We start from the raw sequence: 25784 nt of genomic DNA, 5'->3' as shown, positions 1-25784 counted from the left end.
TTGCAACTAGCTTATAGTTAATTGCTCGAATTTTTTGATATTTAGACTTTATAGATTTTGAAAATGATTTCTTATAGTTGTTTTTCTCCAATGTTCAATTGTTTGCAATTACCTTCTAGTTAATTGATTTATTAATAGTTACCAAGAAGGAAGACATTATCGTTTCCACTGCAAAGATTTATGCGTTTGTATAATTCTCGTTACATTCTACGACCGATTGTTAGATGTTACGTAAGATCGAAGAATTTCAATTGCACGGAGGCGTATCATTTTCTTGATGTTCCACGGTATATTACGCTTTGCTCTTTAAGAGTATAACTTGAATGCGGTTCTATTTACCTCATTTTAATTTGAGCGCTAGGGAACATATTGCGTTGTGCCAGCTCCGCCTTCGCCTCCTTTCCGTCGGCCTCACATTTCCGTCTGTAATTAAAAATCCACGTAACGTAATCTTGCACACTAATACATCTAGCATGCTAAAAAGAAATTTTATGTTACAAAAACCACAAGAGTAGTAAAATCTCTTTTCCTGGAATTATCAAATATTAGGTTGTGTAATAAGCTCATTCACGTTTCCTTAAAAGTGCGCAAGAAGTGTTATTACCTTCGTACGAAGTCTGTTTAATCAAGAAGTATTTATCTCATATCTCTATAAATATATCTTTCATCAGAAAATTAAATATGTGTATCTTAATATACTTTAAATAATTTGTATAATATTTTCCGAAATATATATACACTAGTGAAGGGAGAACGAATTTATTACTCAACTCAGTACCAACGTTTTGTTTCAAAATCTTTTCAGATAGAATTCCGTACTCGAGCAGAAACTCTAAAACAGTAGCCAACAAACCTCGTAGTAAATCGAGAAAACGAATTCCAAAACTCGACATAAACAAACGGTAACACGTTTCAGCCAGCTTTCTCCGGCGAGGTATCAGCGTTTTCTTCTTCTTTTCCACCCTACCCTGTGCTCTCGCTTATCTCTCGTTCTAAATTCCGACCGATTGGCTTTTCGTCGTACGAATCCAGAAACTATCGAGGAAAATGTGACTTTTCCCGAAATCGGCAATAGTTGCTGCGGCGACTATTTTTTTAAACGCCAGCCATATCTACGAACGATGATGATTCTTGTTATGTTTTTGATTAATGGAATATTTTAATATGAAATAATTGAAAAGGATAAATCTGCGCGGTTTTATCGAAAGACACAACTAATGTACGCTATTTGAAACTTTTGAAATACTTAGGAGAATGATATAAATATATACTTAACTTCAAAACCAAATAAATGCACACTTTTGTTAGTATATAGTACATTGATAGTAATAAATGGTAGAATTCCTCTGCTATAGAAGTTTGAAAATATAATTCATTACTATACCACAGACATGAATCCAAATATGTATATGTATATTTCTATGGACACTAAGAAAATAGAACCTAAATGCAGATACATTTCATCTTCCAAATATAATATCTACCAGGTATTTTGAAGATTTTCTACTAACAATCTCTACACTTCTGTCCGAGCAAATCTCCCATAAACACACGTACATCCGTATTCTACTTGTCATACGCATACACGTGCGAGCGTGTCTGTGGTTTCCGATCATCTTTTTTCCCCGACGTTGAAACCGCGACGATGGACGCCGCCATTTAGAAGTCAAAACAGCGCTGCATACGCTGACATTAGCGCGGAACTTTCCCTCTAACGAGGTCGCGTGATTCCAAGCGGTACTCGACGCGGCTCGATTTAATTTATTGATCCTCGCGGTTGGTCGCTGACGACGATAACGCTGATCTAGCGGGTCATTGTTTTCGGTGTAGCCGTTGACCCGGAAAGCTTCGAAGCGTTTTCGAACGTTACCGCACGCGCTACCGAGCCACTACAACGATTTTCATATGTATTAATAAGGCAATTAACGGCGAAACAATATTTAACGAGCACCGTTGGCCGAGGGAAAACCAAACTCGCCTTGGTCCGACGAATGAGAAAAGTGGAAGGGATGGTCGGTCTGGTCGGCGGTTTGCGAACAGAGAACCCTGACTCATTTCCAGCCTATGTACACATTGCGATCCTGCTCGCTTTGTTCTAAAGTTCTCCTCTGTTCGCCGCGCGGAATCCTTCCGGTTCGGATGACGATACGCGGATTCGTTGAGAATTCTGAGTACGACCAGATATATATTTAACAAAAAAATTAATAAATAGCGATCTTTCGACGAGTTTAGAAAAATGTTCTATTGTATTTATTCGGAGCATTTGTCAAATTTCGCTTCGTACTACTTAAAATTTAGTCCATATTTAAAATCAATACTATCACTATTGTGATGGTAGTGACAGACTGGTTAAGCGCCCTTTATTTTTATCTTTTGAGGAGAAATAACTAGAGAATAAATGAGAGGAATAGGCTATAAAGATAGAGTTTATGTAGGTGGTAACGCAACGAGGGAAGATTTACAAGGTACTAACATTGTCGTTGCTTCGAGAGTATGCAAGTGGATCATGGATTGTTCATTCAGTTCTAAGTTAGTTTAGAAATATGTTTGGAGATATTGGAAAGCGGGGAACAAGATACGAATGAATTTATGGGTGAAATCAACTTAACCGTTTAAGGTTGAGTGTTATCAGAAGTCGTAGGAGGAAATGGTAAAGATATAGTTCACTGTTTCTGGATATCTGTTTGCGTCGTTACACAAGAAATTTATATATATAACTGTGAATCTGTTGAAGTTAAAAAATATTTCGGCGATCTTTTAGTGTTATTCTTCACATTAATTCTTTAGAAATAATAAAATTCATGTTAATATTGTTTTACGCAATTTTTGTATTTAGTATTTTGTATTTAATATAAATGATATAAGTTAATGTTATCAGTTTTCATATACTTGTTTGTTTCTTTAACTTCTCACGTAGTTGAAGATTCTGGTATTTATCGTGTACCCCGTGACTGATTGTGTTCCACTGACGTTCTTAAAATATGACTTCACGGTTAACAGGTAAGATTGATTTATCGTACTAAGGCCACACGCTGCAACGTATACAAATCCTTCTCCTCGATATTGGTTTGGTGTTTTAAGTTAAGTGAATTAAGTTAAATCGGTCTTTCCATACAACGATGCAAATTCCGAGATAAATTAAAAAAAGAAAACAGTTTTTGCAACATCGTCCCTTTTTCCAACTTTTCAATCTATGGAGCTGATCAATGTGGTTTCTCAATGCCTCAACTGCGGCTGGAATACTACTGTGGTAACAGTCGTGCTTTAACTACTCGGACATACAAACGACAAACCGCAAAAGTCTAATTACTAATTACCAACGACGACACAAAACCCTTGCCACAAGGATGGCGCGAGCTTAAATCAACCGCAACATCACCCCGATGTAGTCGCTTGTGTTCGAGTCTCCGCGAGTTCCAGCTCGCCCTCGACGGCATAAATCATTACACGGGCTCTGTAACGTTAACCTCCGCCCGTATAAACACCAATAAATATGAGACTGTGTAACGTGGGGGGGGGGGGGGTATTAAAGAACCCTGGTCGAAGTACCATCAACCACGAAACTCGAGAAGCAAAGAAGGTTCTCGTCGTCGTGGCGATATTTATTTTCAGCCTGTGAGCCAGAGTTCCTGCGACGTCGATGGGGACGAAGGTAAGGCCAAGGGGACTGGTTTCTCTTTCCACCTCCTCCCCCACCTTTTTCCACCTCTTCCAACTCTTCGTCTTCGTCTTCTTCTTCTTTTCTCCGCGGTGTACCAGCATGCGCTGCGGCGCATCGCCGCAGGGACCACGTGAAACGCGATGCAGCGCGTTTTCTTCGTCGCTCCGAGTGGAAGTCGTCGAGCGATCCGCATCCTCTCGGCATAGTACACTGTTTGAAAACCGCTGTGTGACAGAGACAGGCTCGTATTTTCTTTTTCTTTAAGCTTCTAAGTTCGTAGAGATTTTTCGTTAGAATATTATTTACCTATAAAATTGCTTAAGTATAATAGTTCCGAAGTCTTTAAGGATCCTTTATTAGAGTATGTATTATTTATCTATCTAATTATTTAAGTCCTTAAGGATGACTCGATAGAATTTTGTTTAACCGTTAGAATGATTTACAAGTAGGATAACGTGTGGATGAAAGATGTTTCTTTTTCTCCTTGCCATGCCGCAATTCGTTATCACCTTGAAACGTTTCCCACTCAAGCATTTTTTAAGCTGAGGAAAAAGCTCGGATTATTGAATTATCGTTATTGAGCTATGTATCCGAATTAGTACGGATTGGTCGAAATTTCGTAGCTATCTTCTTCTGGCACAGCTTTTTGCGCGTTTCTTCGTTGACGGAGGGCGACTACCATACAGCAACCATGCTCGTCGCTCCGGGCGACGATCGACGGTTTCGCGCCCTTGACGTTTATGAATGTAGAGTAACGGTTGAATATATACGGTGTGGTTGTTTGTTTGGGCCTGGTTGGTCCATATATTTTAATTGACACGCGGCAGTTGGAATCGGGGTGACGATAAATCCTCCAGGTAGGAGGGAATGTGCACAGGGTTGCTTGGGGGGCGTGAAGTAACGCAAGAAGAGTTGTTAGCTGGAATAAGTGGCGAAGGTTGATTTTTTGGATGCTGATGGAACTAATGGTAGATCGGTTGAAGAGATGTAACAATAGGCGATACACGTTGTGAGTACTTTTCCTTGGTTTATGATGTATGTAATTTACTTTATTTAGAAATTGTTGTGTATCATCGATGTGGTAAGTGCCTTTAGTTGATTTATTCGTAGCGAATCCGAATGAAGATTTAAGATATAATTTATTTAATTAGGGAGTTTATACTACGAGTATTTGTTACGAGCTTTCACTTGATTTATCGGTAATAAATTTCAAGGAAGTTGTAATATTCCATAATGTATATAATTAAAAAGCTGTTACCACAGTTGTGATAGGTAATTGCACATGGTATATCGATCATGAATTTTGACGATGATTCGATTTGTTTAATTTAAAAACCATATTAGACGAATGCGATAGATATTCGAATTTGGTTTAGTGACGATGATTTTGAAAAACGTAATATGTAATTTACTTCTCTTGGATTTATTGATGATGAATTTAAAAATTGAAGTATTTAATAGTATTAGTATTTATAAGTATTTAATTTAAAGTATATAATATTATATTATACAAATAGTTTTAACACGGTTCAAAGTGCAAACTAAGAAAAGAAGAACCGATTATGAGTTGAAGAAGTTTTATGTTAGTGTACGTAACAACGATCGACCTTTGAATACCTTTGGGCGATCGATTAGCGTATGCAAATTCTATTAATACAGATACGCGTATGAACGTAGTTGTAATTAACTTCGATCATAATTGCACACTAAATTGCGAATAAAAACTATGCAGAAATAATCAATTTCCTTAGCACTGTGCTCTAAATTTTCTTGTTTTCTAATTTTCTATTTTAATTCGACAGTTATGTGCGTAAACATTCAACTGCTCTTGTTTCGTTACGTTGCATAGTTAATATTATATATTGGTATATAATCGCGATAAAATATGAACGAAGATAGGCAGAACTAGCCGGAGAAAGTGAAAGAACATCGCAGCAACGATTTCAGTAACAGCTGTCCCGTCGAGTTGGGGCCTTGAATCGCAAAAATGAACTTGTTTGAATATCTATGTGTATATTTGTATGTGTGTGTGTGTATTTGAGTGTGGAACGTATGGTCTAAATGAATGGGTCATCAATATGCATACAAATGTAGAATACAGACATGCATTAGGATAATGAACATGACGCCGCAGGGTGTTTGCTGAAGGACGCTTTAATGCGCCTAGACGACACGCATCATTGCAATACATGAACGACAGGAAATAAGGAAGCATGTACGTAAATTGTATTTGCTTGGTGATAAAATTAAAAGTCCTGGAAAGAAAGCCATTTCTAATAAAGCGAATGGTTTTCTGTAAGTAATATTGGGTTGTTGACATTCAGACTGAACTTAGAGCGAAGGAAACGTAAATTGGTAGAAAACACACGTGTTTCTTGGAGAAGAGTTGAGTAAGAAATGTAGATCAGGAAATGAAGGACCTTCTGCTCAGACTATATTACAGAAATTACTTAAAGGAAGGAGTCAGTAAAGAAATTGTAATTTAATTATTTATCTGTACATTTTCTCTGAGGTAATTTCCTTATTTCGTTTTTCTTTCGTTCGAATAAAATATCAAACACACTTTTTCAATCGGAATAATTTTTCCAACATATAATTTCAGATTGAAATACAGAAACCTTCACCTTTAAACGATTAAAAACATGTTTCACGAGTCGCAGATGATACAGCGTTACATAAATATTCATAAATACGATGTATATGTTATATGAATAAATATCTTTCTTTGATCTTACCAATCCTCCGTTGAATTTAATTCGATTAAACTCACCAAGTGTATCCAGTCGCACAATCAGATTAACTCGAGAAAGCGACAAACAAGTGTACACGCGGAAGTAGATTCAGACCGCACCGAGCAGACCGCGATGCAGGAAGAGCGAACGATCTTCTTACGAAAAGATGGTAGTGGCCGCTTTGTGCGACGTTCTCCGTAACATTTGTGTGTACAACGTCGGCACCCTGCTCCAAGTGACCAGCTGCATGCACGTGTGCCAAGATGAGCTTCGCCGGAGGCTTCAACCGAAGAAGGGGTCTAACACGTTCTGAGGACACGCGCGTGTCCTCAGCGCGTGTACGACGTCGCAAACTAGAAGTCTGCCGGTAAGTTTGCGTGGACGTCCGATCGCCTGCAGGCATCGTCGTATGCAAATTCCCCTTGTTGCTGGGCAATCGAGCACGCGTTTCCGTAAAACGTATCGTTGCACGTGGAAATCCTGTCAATGAGATGGACCGCGTCGATACTATCGGCAATCATTACGAAAACGAACTTCTTCCTTTTTCTACGCTTTCTTTTCCATTCGGAGTCCGATGAAGCGACGATTAACTCTTTTTTATCGAATCGCCTGTGGCCTTTGAGAATTGAAAGAAGAAATTACGATACGTGTAATGAATCGAGCAGGCTATGTTTTCGTATGGAAATTTCGGGTTAATTGCGATTCGCTGTCGTCTCTTGTGATCGAACGATCGATGATTCTATGGCTCGTTTGTTTCCTTTAGCTCGTCGATGTTGTTACAATCAGTGTACGTATCGAGAAATGACGGAATAACCAACTGCGACATAATTTTGACAAATTGCGATAAAATTGTAAAATGTTGCATTAATTTGGTCTGGATGGTGACCTTTTCTTTATATGACTTCATTATAAATGGTTTATCACCGGCGGGGCGGAACGCGACGTCGGCCTCGTCTGAATAATATTTGTAATGGAATGGTATTTTTGTGATTGTTCGTTACCTGCGGCAGCAACATTATCACGGTAATCATTTGTTTGATGACATCGACAGAATCGTAACGTTAAATTAAATAACGTATGTGGTGATATTCAAATATTTCTATATATCTTTGATTCACGATTCGTAAGATTAATATCTCCATCGGAAAGAGTAATTGTTAATAATTACTAGTAACGATTAATAACAATTGTTGTTGTTTCTTCATAGTAGATGATCCTTTATATGTACTTCAATTCCTAGAATTGTAGTATTTTCGTCGCCTAATCTAATAATTTATTACAACCGGTCGGTAATGTTTTCATAGATATTCAAATATATACCTTCTTTTCACAGTCACAGTTTCATAATTATTCTCGTTGATTCGCTTCATAACTAAACGACTCGTTCTTCCTAGCTACTAAACTATCCTTTTCCTACGTATGCTCTCTTTGCATTTTTATTCAGTCTTCAACTCTCAATTTCAAATTTTAACAAAAGTCGTCATTTTGAATCGACCCGTCTAGAGTTCTGTGAAAATTTCTTCTCTCTTGGCTAACTACATTCGTTATGACTATCGAAACACCCACAAGGCAATATTCTCGTGTTCAAATATCTACGTGTACTTTCGCTTCATGACTTGTGATAACTATTTTCATCGATCAATTCATATCGTTCTTCGTACTAGATCACTCCTTCTCCTATCTACACTCTATTTCGATTTTTTCACGAATCATGTTCACTCTCTAATTTCTGCCAATAATCAGTTAGAATCGCTCTCACACGTTCACCTGGAATTCTATTACAATTTTCTCTTTGCCGGTTAACAGCGTTCATTACGAGCGTTGAAACATTCACGCGGTAATATTCGTCGGAACAAAGGAATCCTTGGGTCGAGTGAGCGTCGTTTTCGTAGCCCAGAGGAGTCGTGTTAACCCTAGCCGGAGTCCACCTCGAGCTACCGCTTCAGGGTCAACGTCACAGGCACACGACTTGCTGCTAACGTAAGTTTATAAATTCAGGAAACTCGAGGTTCTCGGGTCGCGTATACATCGTGCATAAGCATGGCGGGGTGTTCGGTTCGTTGTGGGGACCAATTGTACAAGAAACAAGAGTCGTGTCGGCTCGTACTTGACTCCGAAAGCGCTGAGGACACCGATAGCTGCGGGCCATGGCGAATGCAAATTCGAAAATGCCTCATTTTCGTTCGCGAATAGCATTATTTTAAACGCCTCGGGCTACGCCGCAGTCAGAAGTCGGGACTTCTCTCCTCTCCGACTGGCGCGGCTACCGCGAGAAACGCTTCCTTTTTTCTCTTCTCGAGGAGAGAACACGTTGGCTCGGGTGGTCTTGATTGAGGGGAATTTATGGAGATGCAAGGATGAAAATGTGGATCGAGAGAAGGAACGTTGCAAGGAATCGGTTGTAATGAATGCGTGTTTGTTTTATGAAGCTTGTTACGGATACGCTGTTGTTCTATGGAACTTGTAGTATTTATGAGAATTGCATAACATGGAGGAACGTTACAAGGGCTGCGAGGAGCGTTGTGAATAATTGGTCGTAATTGATGCGGCATAAAGAATGTCGGTTTGCTTTACGAACATTGTTATGAACACAGTGTTTTTCCGTGCTGAATTTGCAGTATTTTGGAGAATATGAAAACAGTTAAAACTGATGTTATATAATAAACATACGACGCATAAATTATCTATATACATAGATGGAAAGAGATTTTCCAAGAAAATTTCTGTGCAAATGTGCAAAGTATAAAAACACGATTTTAAGAGTTGCTAGATACACAGCTTTGTAAATATAGAAAGCATACGTAACACATAAAAAAATGTTGTTTAACGTCTCTTATTATTCTTAAGGTATTTTACGTATTTTTAACAATTCTACGTATTTTTCGAGGAATGACTTCCCTAAGAACGGTAATACACGTATAACGTTAAAAACGAAGTTCATTTTTATAGTTGAATTACTCTAATCTATACGTAAACTTTCGCAAGCTTCTAAATGTTCAGATTCTCTAAATTCCCTTGTGAATAAATAATGTTGAGAGTTTGTTTCAAGACGAAAAACGAGGTGTCTTTCTTCTTTTTAAGAAGGCATTTAATATCTTAAAAAAAACATTTGAATAATTCGGCGCTTGGAAAGGTATCTGCGTTAATGCGCGCATCTGTCGTTAATGCATTTCATTAACCCTTCGTGTTCATAAAACGACCATGAACATGTACCTACCCGCGTGGTCTTTGCATTGCAAACACCCGTGGCTCATTAACTTCCTCTTTGCTTTTCGTTTGCATCGATTTTCGGCTCCAACCAGTTAGTACCATCTGGTCGTTGAGAGGGCTTTGCTCTCGATTCACAGCTGTACGTGTATAAGAGGTGTTTCATCGTGAGGAACATTCGATTGTGTCGATTACGATCAACAATCTGTTGTTGTAATTACGCTTGCCCGCTTTGATCCCCGCGTTCCAGAGATTCCGCGCATCGCATGTTCTTTCTGTACTTGTTAAGAACTTACTTGACGAAGACGTCGTTACGATGAATTTGCGATAGCGTTTTTGTTATTAATGAACAGATCCTCTTCATTCAAGGAGATTCAATAAAGAATTTCGTTGATATTTTTCATCGCTATTTCTTTATTCATTTAGATTTTACAATTTTATAGAGTACGAAGAAATTAAGGAATTTATAGTATGACGATGAATTAAATAATTTGTCTTGAAATTAGAGAATTTCTTGTGTATTTCACACTTGTGTAGGCTTGTACATCTATCGTTCTGATACATCTTTTGCATCTTGACAAAGTGATATTATACTTTTTAATAAATTATGTTTGGTTTTAAACGGGTTGAGATGATCAATTAAAATCGAAGCAATAGTCGTGTCACTTTATCTTTAACGTGTTTAAATCACAGATTTGTTCATATTAAATAATCGATTACCCACAATCGTCTCACCTTAAAACTTCAAGAAGAAAGAAAATAAGAAAGCCTATTTACAAGCATCTCTGCTATTTATTTTCAGCAAAACTTTAAATAATCCCTCATTAACATGAGCTCGATGGTTTGAAACGAGCAAGCGTACTGTACAATCACAGCTTCATTAGCCGTACTAAATCCTCGCAAAACAATTGCTCACGCTTTCACCGAGTCGTAAAAGACGTTCAAACAAAACGCCATTACGTTAACTACATACCACTTACGTCACCTCTAATCGTCACTCACGATCGCTTTTCAAGCGTGTCTACGCTCGCGTCTTCCCTGTTGCTCGTCTCGTCGCCGCGCGAAATTATTTCGTTCAACCTTCGAAATCCATTCTCCACGTTCCCCTGTAATTCCGCGCGGCTGGCTTTCACAGAGTCATAAATTTTCAGTACGTGCCACGCGACTATTCGACAGAGGGAAACGGCAGGAAAGACGTTAACGATCCGCATCGACGCCGGTAGGTACCAGCCGTAACTCGTAACCGTCTTTTCAGAGAAATTAGTCGGTGTGACCTGTCGTTATTTAGCGAGGATACCGCGCGAAACGCGTGCTTTAAAGGGAAACCCAGCGTTCTGCTAATATGTCACGTATATCCTTGTGCATTTCCGCCGAGGCAGCACGGATTTTCGCGCTTCTCGCGGCTGGAAAACTGGAACGACGTGAATTCTTTGTATTTTATACAGTTGCTCTCGGGAGCATTTGAACACTTGTAGGAACTTTTTACGAATATGTTACGTGCGTTGTACAAAGCGTTTTAGAATTTCATTAACAGCGCGATCACGAGTATCACGACGGTATTTGTAAAACTTGAAGCGAATTTGCAAATGTATAAAGAAGTTATATGTATACTGATCTTTCATTAAGCCCATATTTGTCATAATTCTATATACATTTTCCAATTGGCTTAAACTTTTACCGATGTAATTACGAAATGTAACCGTCTTTCATTACAGTACTAATGATATTTTAAAAAGTTTCATACGGACGATATAATATATTCGTAAATATTTTTCGGCGTAGATGTTCGAAAACTTTCGTTTCTGTATCAGAACAGCAGCTACTTTGTACAAGCCCCTTACACAAGTTAGATACAAAATATAAATTCTATAGTTACAAGAAAAAATATTTGATTTATCGTAATTCTATGAATATTTCAATTTCATCAAACTCCATAAAAATTATAGAATCTGAGTTAGAGATAGAAACAGTTCCATAGTTTAAACGAAGATTATTTAATTAATCGTAATACCACCGTAAGAGTAATTTCGTTTCTGTAAGAGTAATGTCTTCCGGTAAGAGAACTGCGAGAAGAGATACAGCATTTACATGCTCAGGTACTACATATGATTGTTCATACGTAAAGATTTCCAACATTATTCGTCACCTATATAATTACACATTTCTGTCGAGGCTACACGGGTTTTTGCATTTCTCGTTTTCTTTTACGCGACTCGCGAAAACTGGTACGACGCAATCGAATTGTTTGTATTTTACAGGCGTTCTTGCGTCGATCAGCGACGCGTGAAACGACCGCGTTCTCCATTTTTACAAGTGTCTTTCGCTGGCGTTCGTCGCCTCCGATGAAATTACCGCGTGTCCGGACGATAATAAATCCTGTATTCGATTAATCGAACCGCATACCGATGGAAATCTGGTTTTCGACGATGAAATATCGCTGAAAGGATCGCCACTTTCCTCGTTCATTGGATAAATGAATTTCACTCGACGATCTGCTGGATTTGGAATGATAATGAGTTTATCATAATGAGGTGGCACGTTCGGTTGAAAGTGGGTCCTCTATTAGCGAGGAAAAGCAAGTAAGTAAAATATCCCGTTTACTATAATGCAATAGCGTCAGCACGATCTTGTGGAATTGCGTTTTATCAACTTTCATCCGACTCGACTGGAGAACCTGGTTCGTGCTATCGAGTGGTAATTATCAATCGAGGACGAATTTGCAACTTGTGATCTTTGCTTCGTATATTTTCATGAAAAATAAAATACTGATAACAGAATACAGGAGAAAAACATTACGCTACTTCGTGAATAACTTGCTATCTGCATTACTCGTATACAGAGAGTTTGAGTAGCTGCGTAAATTTTAAATATGTATTGGGCGATTGATGGGAAATTATCATTGTATTATTAGAAAGTTATTATTATTAGAAGTATCACAGGAAACTGAATGAAATATTTATCGAAATTCTTTTCACTTAACACGAAATCTTTTCTAACGTCAAATTTCCATCAAGATTCCATTAACCTCTATAAAGCCGGAAATATTTGGACTGCAACAACTGAACGAATAAATAAAACTCCGATAGCAATTCCTGATTTCCAACTTCAGAAAATTCATTATTAAATGGTATTCTTTTTATATAGAACTCCCTTGGAAACTAGATCAACAACGATGGAAAATCGAGTATGTCGACTGCGGAAAACCGGAAGAAGACCCCCAACGCGTATCATTTCGTTAATTAAAAGATCAAAGGGCTGTCGCGATTTTTGTCAGGACGTCCGCCGAAGAGCGTCCTTGACTGACGGTATACTTCCTGCTAGCGAGCTTTCGCACTGACCTACATCCGCCAGTTCGCGAGTAACTCGTTGGTTTCGTTGATTGAGGATCGGTCAGGAATGGCACGGTAGTTATTACGGAGTTTAATAAGCGTCGGTGTGCTTTCACGAGATAGATGAAGCCCTCTTAGTTAATCGTGTGCACGTCAGAAGGTTGTGATGTAATGAAGATGAAGAAGGAGAAGAAGAAGAAGAAGAAGAGGTAGAAGGGGTAAAGGGAGAAGAACTGGACGGGAATGTGTCGCGTGTAGATCATGACGCTGGCTTTGTGGAGAAAGATGCGAAACGACGGTGAGCATGCTGGATTTGTAAACGTTTCTTTAGCGAGGTAATCAAGCAGAAGCAATTTTCCTTGATGAGTAGAGAATTTTAGCATAGAAGTTACTTCAATTCTTGAGAGAGCTTATGGCGAAGAAACGTGGTGGAATTTCCGCTGGAGAATGTACTCGCGCTAGTTACGATTAATATTTAAATCTTGGTTCATTATCGTCCAACCTTCATCGGGATATCGAGCTAAAATATATAATTTACTCGATTTAGAAATCATTATTGCATTATAAAAAGCAAAATATATGTTGGGTACTTTAGAGACTTTATAGCGAAGTTTCGAAACAATTTAAAGACAATGTATTTCCATAAAATTAGCAGTTTTATGAATAATGGATAAAAATGCATTTGTTATTTTGGTAGGACTCTGCAATTTATCTGTTAGCTTCGAAAGCTTCTGCATGAATCTTTGCTAGTAATTTTGGAGAATACTCGATTTCTTGTTCTTGAGAAGCATTTGTAAGGACCCGAGTAAGTGACGGTTCGGCGAATGGAGTTAAACGCTGCAATTAAGAATTCTGACTTTCCTTTGTAACTTTATCGAGTCCTTTTTAATAGTAGAGTACAATTGAGCATTGTAAAAATATAAGTTAATCGTAACTTTCCAAATAAAGTATATAGTTCCATTTACGATGTTTCGATAGAGTTCAGAATTGTTTGACAATTTATAGCATTCCAGAAATCTTCCTAAAGGGTACTTTCGAACATATTGCCCTCTTAATCTCGTCAAGATACCTTGGTATCTATCTACGATTAACATTTATTCCAATATAACGGACATCGATAATATATACACACGAAAATTGAATATGGATTAGTAGAAAATACCACACGAAAAGAATAACGTTATAAAATGCAAAATGTCCGCTTGCAGAGAGTGTGGCACGTATGTACAAAAACTCTTGACTTCATGCGTCACGTTGCAAGAAGCGGCAAAAAGTCGAAATGTCAATGACGGCGTGTCCGCCAGGTAAGGAAAACATGGCAAAAAGATGAACGCGACAGAAGGAGGTAATGTCACTGAAGGAGTAAGAAGCAAAAGAAACGAAGAGGCGATCGTGTATTCATTGTCCCAGCGATTATCCGTGTACGGTTGCGCAAATAAGCTGAAAAAAGGGAAAGAAAAAGGCTGACATGGCGTGAAGAGCAGAAAGCTGGTGGCACGAGGTACAAAAGAAGGCAAAATAAAGGAAAAAGAAAGACGAAAGAAGAGGAGAACGAACAAGGAGAGTGGCTCCTTTCTTTGGTACATGTACGTTGCTTCGATAGCGGATGGTCGAAGCGCGTGCCGACCGGTTTGGCTTGCGCTCGCAGTTACCACGAACACTTACGTAGGTAGTCTGAAATTTATCGATGCCACGGCCTGGCACGTAGTCTCGCTCATCCTTTCAGAGCACACGCCAGCGTTTGTCGCTTAATTCTCGTTTAGAGGAGCTTCAATTAAGCCGCGATACATCATGGAAGGGTAGGCAGCATCAGCGAGCAATCGATCTTTTATTAAAGAAACATGAAGACGCTCGTGTGCAGTTTTTTTGCTGCGTGAGACAAGGCGTGTGACAAGTACGAAAGGCTTTATCTTTTAGCAGCATGTAGTAAATGTTGCTTTCCGACAAGATCTTGATTCGGTCATTTCAAAGTCGGGAGAAATAAGTTCGAGAATCGTTTTTGCTTGTACATTATTTTCTTTAAAGAGTTTCTTCGTTCGTTCGATGATATTCCTGTAGAAACTATATTCTATATTTTTCGTGGTACAATATGTAAGAACGCGGGTTTTGACTCATTTTTGTTTACGATTGCAAGTTTGGTTAAACTATCCTGAAATAATTAGAGATTGTGATTAATATGCAATGATAGAAATGATTTATCGGTTCGGACGATTCTTGCTTTGAATGGGGATTTTCATTTTAAAATAAATTTATCTCGGAACAACATTTATTATGAAATAATCTGATAGAATTGGTTTTATTCTTCTCGTAAATGGAAATGGGTTGTCAATGAATATACACATTGGAATATATTTGTATGCAGTCACAGAGATAGAATGTAGTATAGTATTACTCTACAAGCTAAAAAATTTCACTTTGCCTGGAAAGCTAAACTTAATATCAATTACTCAACGCCTGTTTTCAACTAGGCTTACTATTAATTCATTTTACATAAGTCAACTCTTAACACATCCCGTGATCATCACCATCATTAATAAGCGTTAGCGGGTCTTACCAGCTTGCCATGTCAAAAAAAAAAAAAAAAAGAAAAAATATGACTAAATACAGTGTACGGAACGTTACAAACGCTATAATTACCTTTAATTATTTCTTGCTAATGATTTACACCAGCTGTCAACCCTTTAAAGTAATTGTATTGCGATAAGGAGTATAACTCGCATCGAACGGCGTTTGTTCAAAGACGAGGATAAACAAAAAAGTAAGTTGATAGTTAAACCAAGCGTTGCAAAGGTAGCGTTATTAAAAGCTAGTTAGCGAGTAATACGGCCATTATTTTAACTACGTATTCGGTATCGGGCAAAGTTGTTCTAATGATCGACTAACTGTACGCGATAAAACAAATTACACAACTTTCAACGAATCGTTACAGGTAGTTGAATCTCGCGTGCGAAAACAGCTTGTACGATACAAGCACTCGAACGATCGCACGAGTTTAGCGTTACTTTACCAACAACTAGGCTATTCTCACATCGCGATTGTTTGGACAATTAAAGAGCGACTATAGGTGTGACTCGGTGTCATCGTCGACTTTTTCCTTTATGCCACATTAATCTTCTGTAATACCATGGATTACGACTACGCATTGAAAGCACTAAATGTTCGTCAGATTTGCACCGTTTCATCCTACGCGTGCTTTACGCGTGATTTACGGTGTACTCGCGGATAAGGTTTAATCGCGTCAACTCTATCTGACGGCGTAGAATTTATCAGCGTCTCGTATTTTTGCCCGAAATCCAGCATCCTAACAGTCCGCTTCGCCTACGGAAAGTCCCCCTTTATTGGCGAATAAATTCCTGTCGGGTTTCTATATATTTTTCATTGATCACGACAACCGCGTACACGCGCACGTGCACCAAGCAGCCGCGATGTAAATCTTTCCGAGCCTCGTCCATTCTAAGAGATCTTAGCACTGTTGGTGTCTAAACGTATATCCTTGCAGTATTTGTTTTAAACTGTTATTTGATAGACTGTCTTGGGGATCCAGTCACGCATTTTATGTTGCATTATGATATTATTGGATTCAAAAATTTGGTACGAAGATGTTTGGTGTTATGCATTGAGTTGTTGGAATATGAAGGGAGATAGAGTCCATGAATTTGGGCACGTTCCATTTAAGCACGTTTGGACGAAACTTGGAGATTAATTCTTTCCATTAGATTTGATGAAAGCAAACGATGCACCGTGAAATTATACCGCTGAATTGTTAGTGATTTCACAGCTTTATATTTCTCATGACGCAATGTATATATTATGATTACTGCTGCTATGTATTATCAGATCCTGTAGTTGTAATTAATACCGCAAAATCGTTTGTAGCAATCTTTATTAGACAGTTAACTCACTATCATCCGCTGAAAGAGACAGTATCCATCTATCGAGTAAATTGAATTAACCGTTTGCCTTGTAATATATCACGATACTAATGGTATTGTATTACTAATCGATACTACACGCGATATGGATTGAAATTCAAACTTGACAAACACAAACGAGACTCTCACATAATCCACAACTATAATATGTAAGACTCTCGCTATACCATGGCGAGGGGTTAAGAAACCCCACCAATAAATATAAATTACCTATCAGGGATGAAGTAAACTACCACTCGAGCCAACAAAAAGCGCTTATTATCGCTCAATTATACCGCCAACGCAATATACGTCGTAATATTCTTAAAAACCGATCGAACACGACCCTCGGAGAAAACATATTCGCTCGGCACAGCCACGACCGATTACAACAAATTTTATCGGCCGAATCGGACATAACTTTGGCCAACACTGGCACAAAGCGGCGCGGCCTAAACGCTTGTCGCGAGTCAGGACTCTCCTGCGCGCCTCTTTTATAGTCGAATAAATCCGTCTGTTCGATTTTTCTATATTTTACCGTTTAAAGTCGTCTTAACGCTGGCAACACACGCGGCAGGATACAGAGCTACGAGAAGGATGTTGGTTGGCTGGCGACTCTCGCGGTGTAAATCTCTAGCTTGGTCGTGCTCGTTGTGCCTGGTGGCGATACGTCGTGGTGAAGCCAGATACGACGTAGGTATATCTACCTACGAGGCGGTTGCACGCGTCGTTACTTAGGCTGGTCGACGCCAGGTATTCAGAGAGGCAGGCCACGGCTGCCCACGTAACGCGGCCTGGCTTGTGCACAAGCTCGCGGACAGACTCGAGGAGGCACTCCCGACACGCGCCAATGCATGTCTTGCTCCATTTCATCCTCGCCTATTCCCACCACTTACTCACCTACTTACCCTACGAGACGGAAACTCTGACCGAGACGTGGCGCGTTGTAAAGCCACGGACCGGCCGAGAATGGAATTTCATGCGGTGCAACACGCCTCTTGCAACATGCGTCAAGCGCGATGCCGATCGACCAACTGTATACGCCTTTTATCGCGTTCGTTGATATCGTTCCTGGGTTTCCTCGCGACTTCGCCTTCACGTGCTTATTTCTGTTTATGTATTATGTCTACGAGTGGATTTATCGTTGAGGGTTAAACATTTTGCGTAAAGGAATTTGTAGACGATTTTATGATAATGTCAGCGATTCTATGCGCACCGGTTGTTTTAATATCGAAAGGTTAAGATTTATGCGTTTGCGAGTTTTCTTCATATTTTTGCCTCGTACGTTATAATAGGCAATTCTATTCATCGATATTGCTTTATCTCGAAGATTACGAGTTTTATGTCGAACAATTGGTTTGTGGTTTTGTTATAACGCGATATAAGTTGAGTACCACTTTGTCTTATCATCATGGGTTAAGGATATCGTAATAAAGGAGCTTTTTGAGATTTTCTATATAGTATAGGCAATTCTATCCATCTACACTGCTTAATCGCTGGGAAGCGATGATATTTCATGTAGCTTCTACGCTCAGGTGTTGCTTCATCATTGAGAGATTAAGAATGATTTGCACAGGAGTTTTCTTCAGATTTTGTGTTCATCTGGGTAATTATACGCATATGTGCTCCTTTATTGGTGGAGGATTATCTCGGATTTTGCAGCACAAATCTTTTTGAAATTCTCCATTCTCATAGGCTATTCTCTGTTTAGGAGTGCTTTGTCATCGATGTTAAGGATTTCAGGTAATGGGATTTAAATGCAATTCCGTGCTCATGCGTGTGGTCCTCCGTCGTTGAAGTTAGGGATTTTGTGAAAAGGTATTTCCATGCGATTTTGTGTTTATATGAATAATCCTACGTACACGTGTTGCTTTCTCTAGAACTTTGCATAAAGGGATTTTCTTGAGATTTCGCATTCGCGTAGACGATTCTATACAATACACGCGTCTATAGTAGAACTCTGTTTATCTGAACTTTTCTTATATAATTAGGGTTCGTATGATAGGAATTCCAACAAATAGACTCAGCCAGCAAGAGTTCATTTAATCGAGCCAAAACTAAAATTTCATTCAAATAGATCGACTTCTTGTAAACAGAGTTTTCGTATTGCATTAATGTGATCCTACGTAAAGTAAGCTTATTACGATTTCTCATTTTCTGGTATCTTCGTGTTAGATCGCTCGCTTTCAATGGAAATCTTGAAAATCGAGAAAGAGAAACGTGACACGATCTATCATGTAAATCCAAAAATCTCCAGATAAATCTGACACGTGTATCGTAATCCCTGACAGTTTCACGACCCGTACGATTCATCCGCAGATACGTCTGTCAACAACAAATCAAACCGAAAGAGGATTTAAAAATGATCGCGTCTCGAGAGTGATAGAAGTATGACTTGGAGGAGATCGATCGATACAAGATCAGTTGGCGGTCGAACGGATGTAATCGCGGTAATTAATCGATTGGATAAGACGCGAGGGAATGCTACGCGGTCGGTGGTCGTTATTTTATTGCTTTGGTAATGTGCCGACGATTCAGCCACATGTTGTTGGTTGGTACTCGGCTATTTTGTAATCCGACATTGCATTACGTTGCAACGTGCATTACGTAGTTAAATCTGCTTTACGATCCTCGTTTGAGGAAGATAGATTGATAATCGTACGGTAACCGAGTGTTCGACTACTGTAATTAAGCTGGTAATTGATTTATTAACGAACTATGATTATTTTAATTGCACTATTTCATATTCATGTCGATTGATATGGAATTAGACATATAGTAATTAGTCGAATTTAGTTTTCAAACTGCGAGAAGCATTACCATCGAACGTTCTATTTAAATCTCGAAATGGGAAACGGTGCGGAACTGTTTGATTTGCCTCGATCGTAAAGTCCGATAAATATCAAAAGAAATCGGTTTGCTACCGATGATTAAAATCTCTGCTCGATTACAATCGTTAAACGTTTCCAGTTTCCTTTCATGTTGATATTATATCGTTACGTTTAGTCGATACCTTATTATCGTTCATTTCATTCAATTGTTCTTTCTCTGTTTCGTCTATTAAAAAGTTCACCGAATGAAACATCGTGTATAACTCGAAAACTCCAAACATCCAGGTGATACGAACACAGGCATGTTACTCTACTTTTCGAGATAGTTCTATAATCTCAGGTATCAAAAACTTATTTGTTAGAAAGAATTATTTTGCTTTTATTCACTCATGTCACGATATAATTAACCTCATAAATTTCTTAAAACGGTATAGTTGTTTTATTTCAGAAACCAATAACTTAGCTACAACTTAACTAAATGCAATTAAACGTTTCGTTATTCTTCCAACAGTCTTCAGAACACGGATGAGTTATTCTTTGCAGTTGTTACAAACAACACTGCTATGATATTATTACGAAGCAATGAGATTAAAACAAAATTCATATAGAATGAAATATCGCTTCTTATAGCCTTTGAAGTTTTTGGAGATTACAAGAGACATTCTCAACCTCTATAAACCAAAAACGTTTTCAATTCGGGAGGCAGCGTAGCGGAAGGGTTAATGTTTTAATTTACTCTCTGGCTGTATCATTTCCATGCGCTATACGTACGAGTATACGCGTAGGTTTGTGCCGCACGGATCATGGGGCCCGATATCTCGGACAAGGGAAAATATTTACGGGAAAATTTCGCCGTGGGTGGCGCGGCTTCATGAATAATTTCGGTCCGCTGGAGACTCGTCAGCCGTCGGCTAGGTGCCCCAGGCGCTCGGTTCTAATTACGGCAACTGCAGAGCTCGTCTGCGCCTTGGGCGATCCCTCGGGTCAGTTTCCAACCCCCGTTTTCCTACCCCAGCACAATTTCCGCAGAGTCCACATCCCTTCCACATCCGTTCTCTGAAATGCTAGCGGGTGCTGCACCCCTGCCTTCTCCAACTGCCTGCGAACCACCCCTTCCATTACCCTGCTTTTGCTATCGGTATACGTCGAGTACCTCTGCCGCGGCACCGGTAACCGGTTTCAAAAGTTTCCAGCACCAGCGTCTCCGCCGTGTTTTCCAATTTCGTGAGGATCGTCTCACGATTCCGATGTTTCAAACGTTATCGCGATCCGGTTGAATTTCCCGCGGAAATTCGCCGAGAGACGCGTATTCTTCGGTTTCTACAACCTCCTTTTGTTCGTTTCTCTCTCTCCTGTCGCATTTTTTGTCGGCGTGTTTTAGTGTCGTTCTTTATCGTGAAAATGTTTGGTTCCTGTGGATGCGCAGCAAGGTGATCGTAATATTTGACGTTGCTTCGCGTACGATATATCGATTGTATAGGAATTTAATGGAGTGAGATAATGTAGTGATACGCGCGTGTGAGATCTAGCGTATTGTACAGTCAAATTATTTTAGCTCTGTCGCGGTTCTCCAATTTTTATGTAGCGGTATTATCCTTGTTTTTATGTTTGCAGACGAAGTTTTTACGTTCTAAGAAAAGCTTAAAATATTTGTCTATTGTTACGTTACTACGGATGCGTATGTGAATGTATGAGAGAAAGCAAATCGTTAGAAAGACGCGTGACGAAAGTACGGTAGTCGAAAGGAAGAGACAAAACAACCTACTTTATATTCTCCGCTGTTGTTTCATTTGCTTTCAACATCATCACTCTTAAATATTGTCAGCTATTGAAAATTCTTCTCACAATGCCATTCTACATCCACACAGAAGCTGCATCTTAAAAACAGATAAATTAGAAACGAAGAGAGAAATCTAGGGTAAACATATGTATCTCCTCTTTATGAATGAAAATTGCGTCACGGTAAGTGTCTAATTAGAATAGAGAATTCACGACAAAGGAGTATCTCACCAACGCAATGTATAAAATACCGGGGCAATACGAGTTGTGTTGGTAATTGAAAGTTAGTTGATATCGCGATTGTCAGACTCGTGACTGATGCGAGTCTTGCCACGGGCTAACCGGATCTTCTCAAGAAAAGAAACGATACTCCCCTGGTTCGATCTATCAAAGAATCGATCGCGCGGAACGGTTAAAACGAAGAAATTTCGAGGCAATAACGCACCAGTTCTTTGAATTGGTAACGAAATTAATGGACACCGGTAAGGAGACACGCGGCGTACGTGGCGAAAGATAAATCGCGTTCACCGTTTCGTCATTTTCTGCCACGGTTTCGAGAGAAACGTGCTTCCTCTAACGTGAATGCGTGGGCCTCCATACGAACCGTTACTTCGCTTTGTCACGGATTGCACGTCTCCGGATGACAGCACGGTAATTATTTCAGATAGCAACGCGTCTTAACGAACTGGAACGTTTTCTTCCACGGTTCGAAAGCTTTTGAACGTTCGACGTTCGATACGGTTCGATCGCTTCCTCGTAACTCTCGAATCGCCTCACGCGAAAAAATTTAAGAGCTCGTCCTCGTCGAAGCGGTCCTCGTAAACTCGAAGACACGAAACGCTTTGGAGAGAGAGCTTTCCTTCCTTTCTCCTCCGCCTCATTCTTATTCCTTTTCCTTTTGTTGTATTTTCTCTCGCGTGTTTCTCTCGCTGGAATAACATCCCACGTTGAACGTGACTGTGTAGGAAAACGAACAGGAATTTCGTTCTATAGCTTTGTTATAGGAGATGTTATGTGAAGTTTTGCGGAAAAGATGTTGAGACTGTACGCGTAATTTATTCATCTATGATGCACGCGTGTTGAGGAATCTTGTCGTGTTTCGAGAATTATGATGTGCACGGCAAATGATGTTTATGTTTGTTAGGACAAAGAGCAACGATCTAATGTTCTCTCGAGGAATTACATTATCAAATACTGTTTAACGATATTTATAGAAATATTTTCTCTCTCACTTAGGTCAAAAACGAAATCAGTCAAATTCCAAACTGCAAGTGCTATTAAAATTCACACATTGATTTTCACGAAAGGGAAAAGGAAATAAGAAACATAGAAATAGAAAGTGACGTATTAAATTACATATTACAAAGTACAAAACGGTATTTCAAGCTACTTTTCAAAGCCTATATAATTCAAGGCTTTCCAATTTTCTTTTCTATTAGCTCTTGTCAGACGTTCATAATCTACAAAACGAAAGAAAACTAAGAACGATACATTAGCTCTAAACTGCATTAACTCTCGAAAGCGAATTCCATGCAACACGGCACGATATGTCACTGTTGTGGACGCGAGATGCATAATTGATCATAAGCATTGTTCGATGACGCAGGAATGCAACCAACGATTGAGCAATTTCATTGTGCCTTCGCTACTCTGTCTATTTGTGCATCCGTAGGAGACCGTTCAAATATTGCGACTCGTTTACGCTTTCCTCGCCTCTATAAAGTCACCAGATCGTCATCCTATCGACCCCGCGTAATTATCCTAATCCAAGAACGTTGTTGATGGCTTGTAAGTTGTTCGACGTTCGCATTGTGTAGTGAGTCGCGAAGTAGATACAATGGTCGCAAAAAGTATTTGTATATACTCTTATTTATTAATGAAACATATTTTATCGGCCTGTATGCTTTTCAGTGTCGCAGTATTAAATTTTTGTAGTCATATGAAGGTACCATTGAATGATTCGAAACTTACTAATTTGGGTCTAATTAATTGGTACGTAAATGTTGTAGTAAATGCAACGGTGTGCAAGTAATATTTATAAATATCGTACGAAGTACGCTGATGTTAAATGTATATAAATTTATGGTTCGCATGAATGCACGATCGATTTATTTTAACTACTACTCAACCATGGACTATTCATTAATTACTTGCTTCAGAAATATCAAATCATATTTGTGGCATATAATATGAACGGAGCAGGATGTTTTTGTATCAAAGTTCAGTTTTAACACTGATTTTAGTTCTAACTTAAGACGTGTAGCGGCACATGAGTTGGAGGTCAATACAAATCGTGTTGTTGTTTTGCCTCAAAGTATCAAGATCATTAGGATACATGTAATGTAAGAATAAATAAACTCCGAGCAAAACGATGTCGCCGCTACGTGCAACCATCGAACAAAGACGAATTTGAATTTTCCGACTCTCTCCCGACCAGTATAAATAAGCGGACGCGATCAGTTACAGTCAATTGTCGATCAGTTATCAACCAGTTATCAACGATCTATCTAATTAACGAGTCATTAGCAATCCTATTTTACGACTTATACACTGTTTTAGCGAATCGGTTAGTACGAGCATCTTTGTGAACATTATCTGTATACTAATTTATCATTTTAAATATATTCGACGGTTTCAACAACGAGTAATCTCGTCCATTAAACCTCACCGACCAACCATCCTCTACTCATAAACCTCTACAGACGTTATGAGATTATGAATTATTTGAATATAAATAGTTTTCAATATTTAAATTTTCCACCTTAGATACAAGGTAAGCCAAAGTAAGTAGATACTCTGAATCTAATTCTTTATATTTTAGTTTACGTAGAATCGTCTGAAGGACGTGTTAGTATCGTCGAATAGAGATTAAACCGGTAGCTGATGAGGGGAGAAGTACGTTGTGTGCTATCTGGTAACTGTGTCTAGATAAAATGTTCTGCATCCTATAAATTGTTCACCGGTTGGTTAGTTGCCGTGCAGTTGGCGCAAAAGTAAAACTACTGATTAGATAAATCGGGAAGGAACGAGCGCTCTAGGAAGCAGCCTAGCTTCGCACATTGTCTTTTTTCTTCCTTTTTTGTAATCAAAGTTTGATAATATGCCAACGATCCGATTATAAATCCACATATCTCATTGGTACATTTTTCGCATTAACACATTATGCATTACTCTAAAAAAAATATATATATAGAATATATTATTCCTATCCCTAGCAATAGAACTCATTCCATTAAAAATAGCACCTATAGATTTTTAAACGATGAAAGTTCCAGAAATACATCAGAAAAATAATTCGCCTCGCTTCAAGTTCAACGAATTAACTGAATTTACTTAAAAATACTAAGAAACATTCATTCCACTTAATTTGCCTAATAATTTGATATAAATAACCGATAGAAGAAAGCAAGAAAGTAGTTGAACACTCACCGTTTTTGACACGTGGGCTCCAGGTTGACGGTTGTTCTTGTGTCCACGGCGACGACTTAAAAAAAATCCCCCGACTTTTCACCAGGAAAAGAAAAACTCAACACTTGCTTCGAGCCACCGTGGAGGTAACGCGCGGGAAACTCGTGTGTCACGCACAGATCCACGTGGTCACGATTCACGTGTCTTCTTTCGGGAGGTAAAACGAGCGCGAGCCGCACTCCACTGCAGCTTTAATGGGACTGAAGTGTCTTCGCCGGCGTCACAGTGTTCGCGCTACTTCCACCACCACTGTAACTACCTCTACCAGCGCAACCACCACCTCTAGCTACCTCGACGTCGCGTTGGTCTTCCCCTCTCCAACGCCTCTTTCTTCCTTTAATATCTCTCCCTCTCTCCCCCCTCTCACTCTTATTCTCTCGCGGCGTTTTGGTAAGCGCCCTGAGCTTGCAATCCTCTTCACCCTCGAGGTCATCCTACTCTACTGTGTGTCAATTGGCTTCAACCCCGTTGGACGCCCTGCGGTCAATTCGATATTCGCGGCTATCATCGTCACAACTACCATTTACTACATTTTCTTTTACACAACTTCTTTATAGCCAGCTTACGGTTCTCTTATCAGATTCGATCTGTGCGTTAGATTCATCATGACGATCGACATCCATATGTAAACATTTTTATTCTCTATCGTTCATGTATATAATTTCAATTTTATTTGCTCGGGTGGCGAGACCTCGGTAGATAGCCGAGCAACTTTGTTGCGATGCAAATGAAATTTAATCAACGGAGAAACAACTTCATCCCGTTTGCTGCCCGAGGTATCTCCTCGGTGTTTCGATCCCTTAATCCGATGTCTAGCTTCTTTAATTTAGATTATCGCGTTCGTCATCCTGTTCCTCGTTCTATTT

The 25784-nt window shown here is 39.1% G+C and overlaps 1 protein-coding gene across 4 annotated transcripts in view; it reads right to left on the bottom strand.

Moving 5' to 3' along the window:
* The window catches only part of LOC126917189 (BTB/POZ domain-containing protein Tiwaz), a 42375-nt gene extending 17207 nt beyond the window's left edge, over positions 1–25168 (bottom strand). The window contains exons 1-2 of one of the 4 annotated variants that reach the window (XM_050723808.1): positions 24880–25168; positions 340–423 (exon numbers count right to left, since the gene is read on the bottom strand). In XM_050723808.1, coding sequence (XP_050579765.1) covers positions 340–368 — 29 coding nt within the window. In that variant the 5' untranslated portion in view covers positions 369–423; positions 24880–25168. Of the gene's footprint in view, positions 1–339; positions 424–6431; positions 7546–24879 lie in introns of those variants that run through there. The other 3 variants (XM_050723827.1, XM_050723817.1, XM_050723837.1) reach the window with 3 other exon arrangements.
* Between the last annotated feature and the right edge of the window lie 616 nt (positions 25169–25784).

This window comes from Bombus affinis, chromosome 1, assembly GCF_024516045.1.
Source record: "Bombus affinis isolate iyBomAffi1 chromosome 1, iyBomAffi1.2, whole genome shotgun sequence".
Lineage (NCBI taxonomy): Eukaryota > Metazoa > Arthropoda > Insecta > Hymenoptera > Apidae > Bombus > Bombus affinis.
This window is presented reverse-complemented; position numbering and strand designations above follow the sequence as displayed.